The sequence below is a fragment of the Arachis duranensis genome, chromosome 2 (assembly GCF_000817695.3).
Source record: "Arachis duranensis cultivar V14167 chromosome 2, aradu.V14167.gnm2.J7QH, whole genome shotgun sequence".
Lineage (NCBI taxonomy): Eukaryota > Viridiplantae > Streptophyta > Magnoliopsida > Fabales > Fabaceae > Arachis > Arachis duranensis.
The window spans coordinates 89473922-89493002 of record NC_029773.3 but is presented as its reverse complement, the minus strand read 5'-3'; the positions used below and the strand labels follow the sequence as shown (position 1 = coordinate 89493002).

At 30.0% G+C, this 19081-nt stretch overlaps 3 protein-coding genes and 1 non-coding gene across 5 annotated transcripts; 3 read left to right on the top strand and 1 right to left on the bottom strand.

Moving 5' to 3' along the window:
- Positions 1–3468: 3468 nt before the first annotated feature.
- Positions 3469–6817, top strand: LOC107475911 (protein NETWORKED 4B). Its single transcript, XM_016095583.3, has 3 exons — positions 3469–3535; positions 4390–4519; positions 5126–6817. The coding sequence occupies exons 2-3, from the start codon at positions 4423–4425 to the stop codon at positions 6646–6648; spliced, it is 1620 nt and encodes a 539-aa protein (XP_015951069.1). The 5' UTR covers positions 3469–3535; positions 4390–4422; the 3' UTR covers positions 6649–6817.
- Positions 6818–7586: 769 nt separating this feature from the next.
- On the top strand, positions 7587–8426 carry LOC110278063 (uncharacterized). Its single transcript, XM_021135968.2, has one exon. The coding sequence runs from the start codon at positions 7685–7687 to the stop codon at positions 8081–8083; it is 399 nt and encodes a 132-aa protein (XP_020991627.1). The 5' UTR covers positions 7587–7684; the 3' UTR covers positions 8084–8426.
- A 2625-nt stretch (positions 8427–11051) lies between these two features.
- TRNAL-AAG (transfer RNA leucine (anticodon AAG)) lies at positions 11052–11132 on the top strand. Its single transcript has one exon. It is a non-coding gene; the product is annotated as a tRNA-Leu (tRNA).
- Positions 11133–11180: 48 nt separating this feature from the next.
- On the bottom strand, positions 11181–18512 carry LOC107475908 (protease Do-like 2, chloroplastic). 2 transcript variants are annotated; one of them, XM_016095580.3, is made up of 21 exons: positions 18205–18512; positions 17401–17556; positions 17206–17256; positions 16519–16592; positions 16378–16441; positions 16085–16129; positions 15658–15765; positions 15401–15478; positions 15228–15294; positions 15010–15068; positions 14664–14763; positions 14205–14284; positions 14043–14099; positions 13487–13590; positions 12829–12916; positions 12659–12744; positions 12528–12552; positions 12368–12439; positions 12156–12206; positions 12030–12090; positions 11181–11938 (listed from the first exon to the last, which is right to left on the bottom strand). In XM_016095580.3, the coding sequence occupies exons 1-21, from the start codon at positions 18370–18372 to the stop codon at positions 11694–11696; spliced, it is 1839 nt and encodes a 612-aa protein (XP_015951066.1). In that variant the 5' UTR covers positions 18373–18512; the 3' UTR covers positions 11181–11693. The 2 variants fall into 2 exon arrangements, with proteins under 2 accessions (XP_015951066.1, XP_015951067.1); XM_016095581.3 differs by having other exon boundaries at positions 11189–11938; positions 17401–17553.
- Between the last annotated feature and the right edge of the window lie 569 nt (positions 18513–19081).

Genomic DNA, 19081 nt, shown 5'->3' with positions numbered 1-19081 from the left:
AATTAATTTTTTTATAAAAAGTTTAAGTTTTTAATATATTTATCATGTATTTATTAAAATAAAAATTTAAAATTTTTATTAATAATAATCTTTAACATATGAGGCACATAATAACAAAACTATTAAATTAATTGTATTTTTTTATTATACACATTTATTAGAATAATTATTACATTTTTATTGGAAAATAGTAAAAATACTCTATTAAGCATAATATTTTTTTATGATTATGATATTCACTAATATCCTCTTTTATAATGTTATAAATTAATTAATGAACCATTAAAATCCGAAAATACCAAATGATTTTATTAAAAAAAATTATAAAGAGACCTTAATTTTGAGAGGAAAAAGTAATAAGAGCAAATAGTTAAATTAGTTTTTGAAAGATAACTTATTTTTTAAATTTGCTTTTAAAAGGATCCTTTTAATTAAATTTGTCTTTCAAAAAATTTAATTAGTTATGTTAATTCTTACATTATTTTTATTACTAATAATGTTAGAATTTGCTGATATAATATATAAAATGACATCACAATACATATTTAATAGTTTTAATTGGTGATAAGTTTATCAAATTAGATTAAATTAATCCTAAATTGAGAGAATCTAATGCCTCAAATTTTCTTCTCAATTAATTTTGATTTGATTTAATTTTATAAAATTATTATATTAATAATTAATTAAAACTCTTTAGTATATGTTGTGGTATCACTTATTATATCATATTAATAAATTTTGATATTATTAAAAAATAACAAAAAAAACTAATATAATTAATTTAAAATTCTTAAAAAATAAATTTGATTAAACAAGTTTAAAGACGAATTTAAAACTAGTAATAATCTAATTGGAGCGTACACATAATATTGACGGAGACAAGTTACATAAATGGAAGTTTGAGCATAAATTTTTGGGTCAATTCTGTAGTGTCTGTGATTTTGATGCTGAAATTGTAGAAGTTATTTTTTGTGATAAATTTTAAATATTAAAAAATTATTTATTTTTATATTTTTTAATTTAAATATTAAATTTTATCTTATTTTAATAAATTAATCAAATATATATACACATGCACCAAATTTTTTATTCCGACCGTTATATTAAAATCTCTGAATTGGTATTACTTTGAGCATAATATCACGCTCCCCTCGCTCTCACATTTCACATTCATTCTTATAAATCCATCCACCAACGCCCATAGTGACATAATCAAATTTCCATCAATATCTAATTACTGTGGACAAAATTTCCCAAAACCATGTTCTTTCCTAACAAATTTAGATTTTTTNTGATTAATCATAAAATATTTTAGATTGTCGTTCAATAATATTTTTTATTTTGAATAATTATTCATACAATAATTATTTTTGCTCATATAATATTAATAATTGTATATATGTATAAAATTATTTTATAATGTGTATCAAAGTTAAGTTGATAAAAATAAATTAAATCAATTATTTATTGATATACGTATTTTAAAATATTCATGTTTTTGTGTATTATTACTTATCTTCGTTTATAATTTCAACGAGATATATTTACACATTAATGTATACGAAATACGTGTATTATAATTTGGATTAATTTAAAAAGTAAAATCGATATAATTTGTTAAAATTTAAATTGTGTTGGTTTGAGTTTTATTTTTCATTCTAATACAATTTTATTCAAACAATTATGATTTGTGTGATATCGATTATTATCTTTAAATCAATCCTATTCAAACTATTGTATTTTAGATTAGATCAATTTATATATAATCCTTTAGAAAAAATTAATTTTTAATTTTTAAAAAATAAAATTATATTCACTCGAATTTTAAATTTTTAAAAATTGTGTAACTTAAATTATATCTATTTACATTTTAAATTTTTAAAATTTTGTAAATTTAAAATTTGGATAAAATATAATTTGATTTTAAAAAACAAAATTTAAATTTTTAAAATTCCAAAACTTAAACTTTAGATAAGATATAAATCGATCCAATACAACTTATAACAGTTTGAATCAAAATTGATTAAAAAATAAATTAAATACGATTGAATTAGATTGAAAAATAAAAATTAAACTAATACAATGTGAATAATAATAAATTATATCAATTTTATCTTTTAAGTCAATCTAAATCATACCTTTTTTTTTTAAGGAAAATGCTCAATACAATAAAGTGGAGCATATAAAATAATAAAGAACAACCCGACAATTATAGTCATGACAACTTCTAGTTATTTTTGGCATTGCTATCAATAACCATAGGGTTCACCACCACTCCATTCATCGGAGAGCAAGAATGATCTACTAATAATATTCACCACACGTGAGCTTTAATTCCTGAAGATTCTATCATTCTATTCTAGTCAAACTGCAGATAACAGCAAAGAAGTCAATCACCCACCTCCTCCTCTCACTTCTTCTTACTGCAGCATTCGTCCAACTTTCAAAATGTTGTTTGAGTGTACCAGACATGGTCTATTTCCTTCCAAAAGCGAATAGCCAAGCACACCACACCTACCAAAAAATCTCACAACCAACGAACAAATGAAAAGCAAACTCCACAGACTTACCACATAAGACGCATATACGATCATTTGGTTAATTACACCTAGTCTACACAATCTGTCATTAGTATTCATACTATAAACATCTTTTTTTAGTTGTTCAAAATTCTTATTTCGTTCAACATATAAACAAAATATGAGTAATAACATATAAACGAGATATATGTAAATATAATTTTTTTTTAATTGTATAAATAAATAAATGTACTTAATAGTTACATAAGAAATGATGGTACATATTGTAAATAGATAATTTTAAAGTACACTTTATTTATTTATACAATTTGCCTTAATTTAACAAATAAATAGTAGACAATATTTTTTATAAACTATATAATTAGATTACAACAAAAATTTAAAATAAAAAATTAAACTAATATAAAACTTATGAATAAATGCCAACAATTATTTTGCTCAGGTCAGTTAGACTGAATTATTATTCAAATGCATCTAAAAGAAAAAAGTTGGACCAAATTAAAAATCAGATATTAATAGTTAAAGAAAAGAATCTTTTGTTAACTTAAAAAATTAATAAATTTTCCTTATTAATTGTAAGAACTAAATTGTGTAAAGATTTCTCAAACATAGTTTTGAGCTTTTGAAGGAATGAAATTAACTGAATTAATGCAATTTGGTCAAATAATTAAATGAGCAAATACTTGTTAAATGTGTGCATTTGTCTCGTGGTTGAAAAATTGGCGCAACAAAATGTTCTATAGTAACTAAAAATTAAAAAGATAACAAAAAATTAATTACACGTGTCATAATATGATAAGATAGATTTTTAAGATGAGAATAAAAAAAAAAGATAAAATTCAAAACAACACTGAGTGAGTACTATTTATGTTTCAAACTCCTTCTTCATCACTGAGCGAGTCAGAGATAGACACCGACTCAGTGAGTGGTTTCTGTTTCTATCTAAAAACACGCCGAGTCAAACGAGTCACAGTTAGCGAGCTGAGTTGAACCAGGTGCTTGCTTCTTCACTCTTTCTGCATTGTGTTGTTTTTTGCATTATGGGCATTCCAAAGTTCGAGTCTTTTCTTCTTCTTCGTCGTTTCAATGTCCATTTCTTACGGTTTCATCATCTGGGGTAGCATCAAATAATCGAATTTTTGATAAAAGAATCGTCGAGTTTCGAGGTTTTTCAGTTTTTTCTTTTGTTTCTTTTGATCATCTTGATATGTTAGCTTTTGTTTTAGCTCGAGAATTTGAATTCAAAATCAGATTTTTGAAAAAAGAAGACTTAAGACGTGTGTTTTTTTTTCCAATTTATTTTTGGATTAATCTAAGATGCATAGATTGATAGATATCGACCCCTTTTATCTTTCAATTTATGCGTTAAAACTTAAAAGTGGTATTCACAATTTTTTCAGCTAAATTATTCTTATATATAGTTTGAATTTTTTCAGCTAGAGGGGTATTCACAATTTATGCCGTGATCTAATTAGATTTATGCATTTAAATACGTTTTTTAGATTAAGACTTAGTAGTCGATTTAAAAATTAATTATTTTTATTAATGTGACGATGCATAATTGGTTTTTTATGTAAAATGGTTCTATCCTGAAAATTAAATTATATTTATATATATGAGACAGAGACTACTAAGATATGCATGATCCGAATATCACAGAGAATTAAATAAGAGGCTTTTTGACATGTTGTCCCTATGTGATGTTCAAATAACAGGATAGCATAGGTTGTTACTATCTCTTGTATTGATTGTTTTTAATGTAATTTTTAGTTAGCTTGTTCAAACTTGAAAATTCATTTTTGTTGTTTTATTCTGTGGCTTTTCTAATGTACACAAGCTCTCTGTGTAGGTGATATCTAAGAAGAGATTATCAAAGGAGAAGATGAGTGAAATTATGAAGAATCAAGGTTCACAATGGTGGTGGCTTGACACACACACCATCACTAGAAGATCTCAATGGCTTCAATCCACACTCAATGGTTAATTCACTATTCTTCTTAATAGTTAATACCCTCTATCTAGACATAGTGATTCAAGATTTCTTAGATTTTCATGATGGTAGATAAATTGGAGCGGAATGAGTAATTTGGTATATGAATTTCTTGTGTGTTTTGTTTACTTAATTAACATATGGGGAGTGTTTGTTTTTATGAAAAATGGATTTTCTTTCTGTATATGTATTTAATTGCTACCATGATTGGTGATTGGATTAGCTAATTATGTGAACTCAACCTATATTTTCAAACATAACTAAAGGACATAAAATTTAAATCACTATGGTCCACCAATAATTTTCTGACCCTTATTCCTCTGTTTTCTTTGATCTGTTACTGTTACTTTTTTATACATCTTTGTATCAAAATATATTGATCTAAATGAATCAGGGAAGTAGATTGCTAAAGTTTTGGTCCCACATGCATCTACCTATATGTTATTATTTCATGATTGTTACTTTTCAAGTTAATATTCTCATTTTTCTTCTAGAATCCACTTTTCAGTTTGATATGTATGGTGTCTATGCTTTTTAATTTTGAGAGGTAAAAGGAAAGAAAATGAATTGATGTGTTTGTTTTCTTTAATGGCAGAACTGAACAAGAAGACACAGGCAATGCTCAAATTAATTGAACAAGATGCAGATTCATTCGCGCAACGCGCAGAGATGTATTACAAGAAGAGGCCAGAGCTTTTAAGCCTTGTTGAAGATTTCTATAAAACACATCGCTTGTTAGCCGAGCGGTACGATCAGGTCAGGCCAGACACTGGAGCTCGGCTACTGAAGGTTGGAGGGTCGCCTTTTGCCTCTCCAAGTTGTAAATTACAGAAGGCAGTGAGTTTTGCAGATAGTGGTTATGATGATAGCAATTCCGAGAGTTGTGATGTAGAGGACGAGTTTATGGAATCCGAAGTTGATGATCCTGAGCACGAGGATGATGTTCGTTCTGTGGCATCAAGCGATAAAGTGATGATGAAGATAAAGAAAGAAATTCAGAACAAGGGTGATAAGGAACAACTCAAGAAGAAAGATTCCATTTGTGAAGAAATTGTGGTGTTGAAGGCAGAAATCGAAAGACTCAAGGAAGAGAATAAAGCACAGAAGGATCAAATTAGGCAGAAAGATATAATCTGTGGTGAAGTAATGATGTTGAGGAGAGAAAACGAAAGATTCAGAGAAGAGAATCGAGTGCAGAAGGAAGAACTAAAGCAGAAAGGTAACTTGGTGTGCAAGGAAAAGATTGAGAGACTTGAAGAAGAGAATAGAGAACTTGTGGAGAAGCTTAAGCTGAAAGTTCCTGCCTGTGTTGAATTAATAGAGTTGAGAAAAGAAATTAGAAAACTAAAAGAAGAGAATAGAGCAAAGGAGGATCAAATCAACCAGAAAGATTCCGTTTGTGCTGAAATAACGGTGTTGAGGAAAGAAATACAAATTCTCAAAGAAGAGAATAGAGCAAAGGAAGATCAACTGAAGCAGAAAGATAGCTTTCTTGACGAACTAATGGTCTTGAGTAAAGGATTTGGAGAAGAGAATCGGTTGTTGAAGGAAAAACTCGAGCTGAAAGATGCTATGTGTGATGAAGTTATGGTGTTGAGGAAAGAAATAGAAAGACTCAGAGAAGATAATAGAGAAAAGGAGGATCAACTCAAGCAGAAAAGTAGCATTTGTGATGAAGTAATGGTTCTGCAGAAAGAAATTGAAGGGCTCAGAGAAGAGAATAGAACAAAACAGGATCAGCTGAAGTACAAAGATGCAATTTGTATCAAAATAATGACTTTGAGTGAAGAAACAGAGAAACTCAGAGTAGAGAATATAGCTCTGAAGGATCTGCTAAAGAAGAAAGATAACATCTATGATGAAGTATCAGTGATGCTGAGGGAAGAAATTGAAGAACTTCAAATAGAGAATAAGACACAAAAGACTCATTTGAAGCAGAAAGATGAAGAGAAGATGGGAGTGATTAGGCACCTAAGTTTAGCAATAGATTTGCTTAAGCAAGAGAATGTGAAGATGAGAAGCTTCATTTCCAAGGAACTTGAAAAGAAATGGAACAACCCTTTTAATAAATTGTTCAATAGAGCCTCTAAGAATCAAACTAGTGTTATGCCAATTTAGATCTGGTTCAAAAAAAGTTAGTAGGGATCTTACAAAGATGTCTATATATTATAAGATTGGGATTTACCCAAGTAGCATAGAAATATGATAATATAATACAATATCATCCTAGTATAGTATCTTATATAATTAAAACTATTTATATTTTTAGTAAGATATTTTATATTTTTATTCCTCTGTCTCATATTTTCTTCATTATATATAATGCACTCCACTCAATGTACCTAATCTCTCTTTATCTTGCCTCAATTGTTCTTTTTCTTCTGTTTCTTAGTGCAAAGTGAACATAAAGCTGAGTCATTAAAAGGTTCTTTCTGCTAAATCAAAGTTATTTGTGGCCCTAATGCCATAGTGCAAGGAATCTATAGTTTAAAAGCAATTGAAGAATATTCCTGAATTTACTTAATTCTACATATTTTAAAAGAAATTGAAAAAAAATGTAACATTAATGATGATGATATGATGATAGTAATGTTCAATATAATAACATAAAAAGATGTGACATACACTAACAAAAATTAAAGCTTTGAATAATAGAAGCTTTCTAGCTATTACAACATATATGCTGAGTAACATCTGAACTGATATAATAAATAAAACCAAGAAAAAAAAATATCCTCAACTGTTATTTTCTTTTTATATTACAATCACTCAGAATATCAGACAGACACACTTAAAATGTTCAAAAGTCCTCTCTCCATTTTATAGCCAATAAGTCATTCTAACTTGTTTGATAGGTAAACAAAAATTAATGTCTAGATATAAAATGTATTTAAATACATTAATTATGAACATATCAGAACAATTAAAATGACTTAAATAGTGTTTAGTCTTGTCTCCAAAACCAAACACAACATTATCAAAACAAAATGGAGTATAAAACTTTTGAAACATTATTACAGCAGCAGGAAAGAACATAATCTAAGAACACCAAAATCTATGACTTTTAACTCACATGTCTTGAAAATGGAGTATGCAAAATACCAACAAGGCCAAATGTAATAGAATTGAAGATAGTTGATCTTGAGATGCAGCAATGGAAGAAGGAGCAAGAGCTGGCATAGACTCAGAAGGTGGAAAAGCCATAACAGATCCTCCAGGACTTGTAATGGAATCAGGGTTTGGAGGACTTGGACTTGAAGGAATTGTAGGCAATGAAGATTCTGAAGGAGTGAAAGCAGCACTTCCTGGTGTTGGAAACAAAGGTTCAATATCTGGTGAAAGTGTTGGAGACACCATAGGAGAAGAAGAAGAAGAAGAAGAAGGAGAATCAACACTTGGTAACACTGTTGGTGCTGCTGAAATTGTTGAAACATGCATGGTTTTGTGTGAGGCTAATAATGTAAAATTGCATGATGCAATTAATAAGGCTATGAAGAAGATTAAGAATGAACAAAGGGAAGCCATAAATGATGTAGAATCAATTGCCTTATGATGAATGAATGAATGAATGAATTAAAGTCTCTAATAAATGTTTGTGTCTTAAAAAGAGAGAAGAAGAAAAGAAGAAGAAAAAGGGAAGTGATTTATGATTGAAAGAAGAAGAAGAAAGGTTTTTTAAAAAAGGGTTGTGTCTAAAAAACAAAGAAGTGGTGGTGGGATCCAATTTGAGTTGGTGGCATTTGGTGATTGGAAACTTTTTTTTTTCAATCTTACAGCTGCAAACTTTGTGAATGCTAAGTGACAAAGTTGATCAGTAATTGAAAATGTGGAGCACATGAATAGTTTATGGTAGGTTGCACTTTGGATAAAAATAAATAATTAAATAAATAAGGACCAAAAAGTTTCTTGGTTACTATACACTGAACTCTGAAGGATTGAAGTGGCAATAAATAAAGTAGGCACTATATAGATTATAGGTTCCGTTTGGTTGATGTATTTGATGAGACATAGACACAGAGACACAGACATTAAAGACATAGACATAAAATATTTGTGTTTATGTATTGTGTTTGGCAAAAATAAGAAACAAGACACATATATTTAAAAAAGACTGAATTACCCTTCATTCAACCACAAGTTTTACCACTATTACAATACACCTATTATCTCAAACAATGCATGCCATCACCATTAAATTTTTATTTCTTCTAATAATTTTTTATTTCTTCTAATACCATCTTAAATTATCATTTAAATATTAAATATATAATTATTCTTGAAAAAAAATAAAAAATTAAAGTTCAGAATTTATCAAAGATTAATCAAAATTTAAATAAATAAAAAATTAAATGTACAAATTTTTTTTGAAAAAAATAGAAAAGTAAATTTAGTTGTAGAATCTAAAAGAGAAAGAAAAAAAAAGATTTGGAAAGATAAGAAGACAAATTTTAAAAACTCAATAAGGGTAAAAGAGTAAAAAATTAGTGTCTCACAAGTTGTGTCTCAGTGTCTCACCAAATTGGAGGTACACAAATTTAATGTCTCCATGTCCATCCGTGTCCTCCCGTGTCCTTCAAAAATCTGTGTCTCACCAAACCAAACAGCAGACATGTGTCACCGTGTACCACTGTATCTATGTCTCAGTGTCTATGTCTCAGTAACCAAACGCTACCATATAGAATAGAAATTCTTAGGCATGAAGCATATCACTTTTGCGTTTAGGGGAGCTTGGGGGAGCTTAGTGGATTTTTTTTTTCTTTTTCAAATTTCAATTGAGTGAAATTTGGATAAAGAAAGCTTTATTCACACATAATGAAATCATTAGAGTTTTAGAATTCAAATTTGATCTTGAATTTTAAGAAAGTGGGCTTATATTTCATTATATCAAGTTTGTGTTCAGTCTTAGTTTTAAGAAAGAAAAAAGTGTTTAATAATGAAACTTTAAATAGTATTTGTTTTTCAACGTGACACACTTTACACTTAGTGTTTTGTACATATCTTCCATAAAAGATAGTAGAAAGCAACCATTCTCACAAACTATGCATGAAGTGGTGGATACCATTACACTCTGAATTATTTGAAGTACATAAACATTGGGGGAAACAAATCCTCTTCTCTTTTCAGCTTTAATATCTAGTGCAATTGTTTTAATACGGAATCAAATATTGGGAATTTCAATGTATATACTCCCTCAGCTTTTTTATTTTTGGTTTTCCTAATCACTAATAAAATTTGGTATAATGTTGAATAATCTATCTAGATATAGTACATGGATTTTATATACTATGTAACAAATTTTCACAAAAATAAAGAAAAAAAAAACAAATGGAGGTTATATATATAGGATTCTAAATTACACCGGTCTCTTTAATTGACATTTGCTTCTATATTTAAAAAAAATACGTCTTTAACTATTTAAGTCTTTTCATCTAAAATATATAAAGACTAATCAGTCCTTTAAAGAGACTTAGATATCCTGCATTTTAGAAAATAAGAGACATTTTTATATTTTTAATTAATTAATGACTTATTTATCTTCAAAATAAAAAAAATCAGGGACTTATTTATCGTTTATTCTAAAAAATTACCATCATTTTATTATCTAATGTTATTTGAAGCATAAATTGTGAGGACCGAAGACAAATACTAAAGATAGGCTCCTTAATAAAGGTTCATGAATTATAATAATTTTGGTAGGCTATATAGCAAAGTGAGAGGATAAAAATAAGTAGAATGACTACCCTAGAGAAAAGAAAAATGGTGCTTGCTCATTATTGTGCATATGAGTACAATAATAATTAATAAAAGGGCCATGCCATGAGAAACATAGGGGCTAAACAAGCCAGACAAATAATGCAATTGTAAGGGAATCTTAAGCTACTATTGTTTCTTCTTGTCTTTTGATGCATTATTGAGTTAAATTTTTATACAATGCAATTTACAAAACTTTTTTACACTAATATTTAATCATATATTGTCACATAAATAAAAAAATATTTAGATTATAATGTAAAAATTAATTATGTTTTCTATATAATAAACCTAATTAAATATTAGTGTCACTTTACACTTATTATATATATAGTGTTAGCTTTCTTTAGTTTATGTGGGTTATTGTGTCACTTCACATTCACATTCAAATTAACTTTCAAATATTATAATTTATACATCTTAGTTGTATAAATTTGTCGTTATTTCAATCACGGACAACAAGTATGAAGGAAAAGACTTGCTATTTGCTTTTGTTGGGTAGTATTATTGGCATCACACACACACACTTACTTCTATCACTTTCTGAAATGTCAATGGCAATCAGACACATGAATGTGAATGGTAGGGTCCTTAGGGACTGTATACATGAAACTGTGGAGAGGCACATTCACTGTCATTCTTCCATTCCATTATGCCAAAATAACTGACACCCCCACTTCAACAACGGTCATTCAGATTGTACCTTTAATATGTAATTTTCTAGTTAGAAACAATATGAATAAAATTTATTTTACTTGTAATAACATCAAGTTGAGATGGCCGAGTTGGTCTAAGGCGCCAGATTAAGGTTCTGGTCCGAAAGGGCGTGGGTTCAAATCCCACTCTCAACAATGAAAAATGTTTTTTATGCCCTTCTAAATTCAACTTGAAATCAAGTTATCTCTAATTTTACCAAGTCTAAATACGCCTTATAGATAGGAATAGAAACAAAATTTCCCACAGCTAGAAGCCCAATTAAAACGGGCATTCATAACTATGATTTGTATTCTAAAAATGTTACATGATTGCATCAAAGGCTTATGTAAGAGCCACTCCTATGTGCACTATTCTCTAAAAATACATAATGCAAGTGAAAATTTTGAGATCAAACCTGATGGCATTCTTTCAGGTTTACTCATTTAAAAAAATAAAGTTACAATAAGAATTTAAAAAAAGAAAATTATAAATATCATGAACTCACTTTCCTATCCATTTTCTAACAACAAAAATCTAATAATAATAGAACGGGGAAGGAAGGAGGATTAATGCTTATGGAATGCTCCAAGGGTAGCATAAAACCATTCTTATGATTCACATCAAGATTTGATGAATGACACTGTTGCTGGACTTCTTGCTACCCAAAAATTTGTGAAAAGTTTGCTTTCAAGTATATCCATTAAGTTGCAAAGATTTTACGCCCAGAGAAGTCCATCAAAACCGATTTCGTAATTTGAAACTGGGCTATCGCTGTATTCCTTGCCAGACGGTTGGTCGCCTTCTGGCGTATCCACGTATGGTTTCGAAAGATCAGAAGATCTTTCCAATGGAATACCATAATCTGTAAGAATGGAGGATGAAGCTGCAGCAACAGCCTCCCTATCCAAAACAGCAACATAGCTATCTTCGAATTCGAAACATAGATACTTGTCCTTGCATGCTGATCAAGAGAGAAAAGAAAAGGCACAACTTTGAGAGATATATTGCAAAATAAAATGAATGGAAAATAGATAAAGGATGTTGCAACTTACAATCAACTAGGTGTGCTAGGTGATGAATGTTTTTAATACGAGTTCCGTTGAATTTCAAAACCTGTGACAAATAATAACATTAGAGAAACATACTAGTGAGACTCAAATGTCAAAAATGGAAATTACCTGTTGATTGCCCATATCTTCATAACCAATGTTGACTTCATTTGCTAAGACCTATTTATCAGAAAGAAGCAAAGCAAAATTATATCAAAATGCCACATGTTATGAATTACATAATAAATTGTAAAACTGTTAAAATAAGATTAAGGAATAAATGTAGACAACAAAAACATCAGATACATAAATATTTTTAAAGAAGATACCCAGCAACCAACCTGTGAAAGGATTACTAGCTGTTCACCTTTAAATCTTGCCAATGAGTAGCGCGCTTTCGCCAATAACTTCAGCTGACCAAAGAAATAAAATAAACTCAGCAATAAACATTATGTTTTGCAACTTTATGCTTTAAAATTAATCTGTCAAATTCAGACTTACCCCCCAATTGTCTTCACATTCTTCCCTGCAGAAGGTTTAATAATGAAATTAGAATACAAAAACTAGGAATACAATCTCCCAAAGAAAAAACCATGGACACTGCTAAATATGAAGAATAATGCATAACATACTCTATCAATGGCTCTGAGAGGGGTGTGAATACTAAACCGGCGATTATTAGATAGGAAGGCTGACCTCCATCAATGTGGAAAGGAACCTTGAAGAGAAGAGAGGTTAAAATATAAAAATTGCAACTTAGAGCACGAGAGCATATATCGTATGATATTTATATATCACATACCAAGTGAACTCGTGGATTCAAAATAATTTTGGTTTTCATAAATTCCCCTGCTCTGATGATACCAAGCTCTGCAGTATCACCTGCAAATCTGTACAAAACAATTATTCTATGTTTCCATGCTAACAATATCAATGTCCATTAAAAAGCAGATGGCAGAAGGTCATAAATTTCTTTCAAGATATTATCATAATATAGACATCATGGAATCTGATTGGTTTGTTTTGAATAGAGAACTAAACCTTTCCCAATAGTTTTAGCTGGATTCAATCCAACTGGTTTTTGGTGAAGCACTTACTATTATTTGGTAATTTTTTTTTATTTAAAAGAGTCAACTTAAATTAATTCTTTAAATGACCAGCTAGGCAAATTAAGATAAAAATATTACAAAAGTATCAAATAGATAATAAAAAATTGTCTAAAATATTTTTATAGGAAAGAAGAGAAAAAAAAGAATATAAGATATTTGTTTTGCTTGGTTGAATGAGTCATTTAAATGAGCACTGAAATCCAAACCAAACCAATGTACTTTGATTAAAGAAGAAGAAAAAAAAAGAAAATAAAAAAGAGGCAATCGATGTTACTAGCAAAACTAAGAGATAAACCAGAAATCAAATGGAGCATTTAACTTATCTAATTTGGAAGAGACTAAAGCTCTTACTTTTGACTAATGAGGAAGTGAAACGCAATTCGTTCATTTGATCGGAATGGAACTGTTCCCTCACAACCAACACGAACATCATCAAAGCTGACAATAACATCACCCTGAAATGGAAAGTTTTATGCATAACGTTAACATCTGGTACAATTAACTCCAGAAAAGGAAGCTTACTTATGTAACAGTTCCACAGGTATGTATTCTCCAAATCCAATCATAAAAAATTCTTTTACATGGTTAATGACAATGATATAAATTACCTAAAAGAAGACATGACTGATTTTTAATATGAGAATAATAAAGAAGACAGACTCACAGATATTTTGACAGTTAGAACACTTCACAAATATTTTAATTTTTTAAAATAATCAAAATGCTTGATAGTGTGACAGTATTTGAGACTCCAAAGCTAGGTTTTAGTTCCAACAGCTACACTTCATGTTAAAATTGCTACCAGGCTAATTATGTGGAGAAGCAAAGAAATGATTCAAGGCTTTGTTGATTGTCGACTAATGGAACATTCAAGGACAATATCATACAAGTTGAAATACTTTGATACCTCTTTTAATACATTATTTGCATCAGAAGTTGGCTCAACTCTGCGTACCAACACACCCTGCGCAGGATGCAATTTGAAATGTCAAATTCAACTATGCATAAAACAGGTAAAGTTCTCGCATAAAAACCTACTTCACCCAGCCAAGATTAGCCAAAGACATACCTCATTAGACTGTACTTTTAGACATGCTCGTAGTGCAGGATTCTCCAGCTTCTGTATTAGTACACCAAGGCATGGGAAACCTGGCAGTAAAAGCCCAGTTTCAGACAGACATTATAATTTCTATAAGCTTAACTAGGATTATCATATTCTTGTGTGCAGAGATAAACAGAGGTGAATGTATGCAGCAAAATAGATAACACACATGTGAAATCATTTTTAGATGGTCAAGGCATTGGCACGTAGCCTCAACTTGTATAACTATCATTACAGAAATCTAGAAATTTTAATTAGCTCACTAGCTTAGAACTTAAATCAATCATTCAAGTTCTGAGACAGAGTCGTACAAAAATGATATTAAGACAAAAATTAAATTTCCACATGCGGTACGAGGCAATGCCTTTAGCAGACATAGTAAACACCAATCAACCTAATGTGAACTATTTGAGAAGATTTTCTTACCGGTGTATCTGCCATTCTTTTCATAGTCAGTCAGAAAATGGGAAACAACTGTCGATGGAATGACATAACCAATATTCTCGGCTTCTTCAGATCTGTAGACCTAGAGGTAAAGTCCCGTAAGAAAATGACACAGGGTAATGCCAGTTCTAATTAGTTAGCACAAGATATACACTAAGATCTGAAGGGATATTATCTCAACCTAAAGAACTGAAATGGTCATTCTACCTGACAAGTTTACTCTAACATGTCCAGCATGAAAGTGTAACCTTTTCCTCCTTTACAAAAATTGGCATTTTTCATAGCAAAATATACAAGTCTGTTAACAGAAGGCCATAAAAAAATATACCTGAAATGCCACACCAATGCACTCCCCTTGGTCATTGAATGCTGGGCCACCGCTGTTGCCTGAAATCAAAAGTTGTAAACAATGGCTATCAAATCAATGCACATAGTTCCATATAAGAAGAAGTTGTTTTTCCAATAGTTCTTAGAATAATAAGAGGCTGGAGAATTTTTTTGCTGGAGAGGAAGTGAAACAATCAAACAACTATAAGATCTACTGACCAGGATTTATTGCAGCATCAATTTGAATACCCAACAAATCAGACGATCCATGAGCATATGATGTGACCTGATTACAGGTTTTTTCAATAACTAAGCACTAAAACCATAGAGTAAAACACTTTTATTGATTTTACGGCATATAAAATGGTAATTTTATGTTCAATATATCAAACCTCAATGCGAGATACAACTCCCTTTGTCACTGAAATTGTGTCTCCTCCAAGTGGATATCCCACCACAGTAACAGAATCCTACAAGTTACAAGACAAGTATACAGAAACTTCAGTTGATCAGTTCAAACCATGCAAATTGAAATATATTCTATGACAAATTATATAGTATATATGCTTTTAACATTTTCCATTGAAACACTGTCAATTTTCAAATAAAAAAAAAGGAAAAACAAAATAAAACGAAAGCTATTTCAAACCTGAAGATGCGGCAATCGTCCTAATCTGAGAGGTTCCACGTCTCTCCAGAATTCATCACTTTCTACTGAAAGCAAAGCTATATCACAATCAACACCTCTGGCTAAAACCTGTACAGTTCATTCACTGAGAGTAAAGTAACTATATGAACATGTCATGAGTTGGAAGCTATATATCCTTCTAAGCAAACATGCAAAACTTGCACTTTACAATGAATTCACTCCAAGTTTAAAAGCAAGGTATAGCTTACAAGTAAACCTCAGATATATCAAATTTTACCTGCACTAATACAATTTTAGTGACTTATTCACTGATACTTCTTAATGTCCTTACTCACTACTATATGAGATATTTAAGCAAATTGCTCTTCACATAATACTCTTTTTTTTTTTTTAATAAAAAAGGACAAGTCCTTCATAGGAGACACACCTTAGCCACGTATTTTCTATCATCCCCTCTTCTCTTGACTTTAACCTGCAATAAACCACAACAATGAAAAAGTTGGCAGCTTAATGTCTTTAACTTGCTCTATGAACTTACAAATAATTGGTTAAAGTCAAGACATCAAAGTAATATCAAAATCAAACTTAATTTAATCGGGGGTGCTATTTATAACCTTTTGGCAACTGATTCTAAGATCTTAGAACATAATATAATTTCTTAATAAAATTTATATTGCAGGATCTACAGCCTGGAGAAAATAGGACAATTAAGGAAATTACCTGTGTATCATGTTCCACACAATGTGCATTGGTTATTAGTTTCCTACCTCCAATCATAAATGCACTGCAAAAAAGGTGGCTTGTAAGATTAAGAATGAATCCATTTTTACTATTCTACTGTTAAGGTTTTCAAAACCTTACCTTCCAGTACTTGCGTATTGTCGCTGTTTTTGCCAAGGAAGTGAGTAATCTGGAGCAGTATGAGTGCAGTAAACCTAAAGATGTCAAAGAAAAAAGATATATTAATAAAAAGAAAATGCATACAGGAGCAGTGCAACACACCAGAAACTATGAAATTACCAAGATCAGATTAGGATTGATCCTTATTGGGGATAAAAAAAGGAGGATACATTGATTAAAGCACTTGAACTTATATGCTATGAAATGGATGAGATCATTCAGATTTAGGACAGTCAATCATATAGTGCTATGCAATAAAAGCTCACTAACAAGGACATGAACAATCTATATATGAATTTAGTGTCTTACATAAGTAAGTGATCAATAACCTATAATCATAGGAAAAATGTTAAAACAAATTAACAAACTTACCGTATAAATCTACTTTAATAGCTTTTAACATACAAAATTTAGTTTTTACCTATGTTTTTCTTGGCCTTCCTCTATCTTTAGTTATTATGGCATTCTCTAGATCTACGCTCCTCATAGGGCTTTTACATGTCTTCACGCATAAGCAAACCACCTAAGGCAAGATTCTACCATATGTTCTATGATAGGCATTGCCCTAACATTTTCTCTAATTCACTATTTTGTCCGCACAAAAGAAAGATAACGACCAACCATGAAAAGAAAGTTGTGAAACTTTACCTTCACAACAGCATTAAGGAAAGCAGAGTCTTGTATGTTATTTGGTTCAACCTGAACACAATTATTAGAAGTTGTTATGAGAAAGCAACACCAATACATTTCAAACCCTAACACAAACAAATCAATCTAGCTTTGTTACACAAGAAGTACATAACAATGATAGCATGAACAATAAGCCATTGGGCCTGTCTATACCTGTTGATCCTTGGAGTCAAATATCAATGACTCCTTATCTTTCTTAGAAATGCCAAAGGACTTATAAGCAGCTGTTTGGGGTCCAACCACACTCCCTTTACCAGACTTTTCCTCTTTACATTCCCTTGGCTTCTTCTTCTTCCCTACAACTTCCTGCTACAGTTTTAGCAGAGCCAAAATGTTAACAAAAATAATAAACATATAGCATCTACAACCACCATCAAGTCTTTTCCGACTAAGATAGTTGACTACAAACAAAGGCTTTGCCATGACTTGTCTAACAACAACAAAGGAGTGCAGCAATTATTCCACTTCATTCTTTGGATAAAATAGAAGAGGAACCTTGAAGCAACAGTCGAGTTGTCTAAGCCACCAATGTCATTCTCCGGTTAGGCTGTGCAGCTCATCCCGGATCCTGCCTTAACGCGAGATGCTTGTGTACTGCTTTGTTTTTTTACTATTTGAATAAAATGGATTTCCACTCAAAATCCCCCAAATTGGGAGTAACTAAAATCAGGATTTCTAGTTAGAACCCAACCAAAAAAAAAAATCAATTCCATCACTAACTATCCATTCCATTGAAAGCTCATCAACCCAAACATACCCTTAGTTGATCATACAAGCTCAGATCACCTAATACTAATGATTAGTGAAAAAATGAATGTCAACAACAGCAATTAAGTAAAAGATAAATGAATGTAAGTAACAAATCATAACTTGCGTATTGAATAATGAATAAGCAAATATGCTAAGTAAAGGGTAAAGAATGTATAATATCGTAAAAGAGTGCGAAGTTGAACTTACTTCTCGATGATTATGTCTATGATGAGGTTGAGGATTGGAAGGTGAGATCTTGCAGTGGCAGTGAAGGGGTTTAAGGAAGAACGAAGAATTTGAGTAGAAGGAGTAACGGAATTTAACGGTGGAAGATGATAACGGCGAAGTGAAGCTGGAAAGTGCTGCAACCGCCATTAATATAAATTGAGAGAGAGAGAGAGAAAGTGTTAAGTGTGTTCAGTGTTGATTCACGGCCACCATTTCTGAAACTAGTGTCTACTTTGTTTCTCTTTTGCTTCTCTTTTTCTTATCCGCTTCTTTGTTTTTGCATTCAAACTCCTATCGTATGTTTTTGGATATTTTTCTTTTCTTTTATGTATTTGTAATAATAATATAATAAAATAATTATTATAAAGATAAAGTATATATTTTTTTGCTTTAAAATTTATTAAAAATTTAAAAATTATTAAAAATGTTAAAAGATCTCAAATTTTTATTTCATTTTAATTTTGTCTCTAAAATTTTCGATTTACATCAAGTATATTTTTATAGCTAAATTTTTAGAAAGTTTAGGATCAATCTATTAATAATGCATGACAACTATGTTTAATTTATTTGTATTAAAGATTGTTTTTATAAAATTATTACTAAATTGGTCCAAAAATTTTTAAAATATTAACTATTAGAAATATATTTAATGTAATTTAAAAATTTCTAAAATAAAACTAAAACAAAATAAAATTTAAAAGTATTTTTAAATTTTTTAATAAATTTAAAAGACAAAAAGTATATTTTATCTTTATTATAAAAAAATAAGAATTTTCCAATGAGGTTTTTCTTTTCACATTCCTGACTAATGTAGCTTGATATATCATATATCTAATGTTCCATTAAGAATTTATTT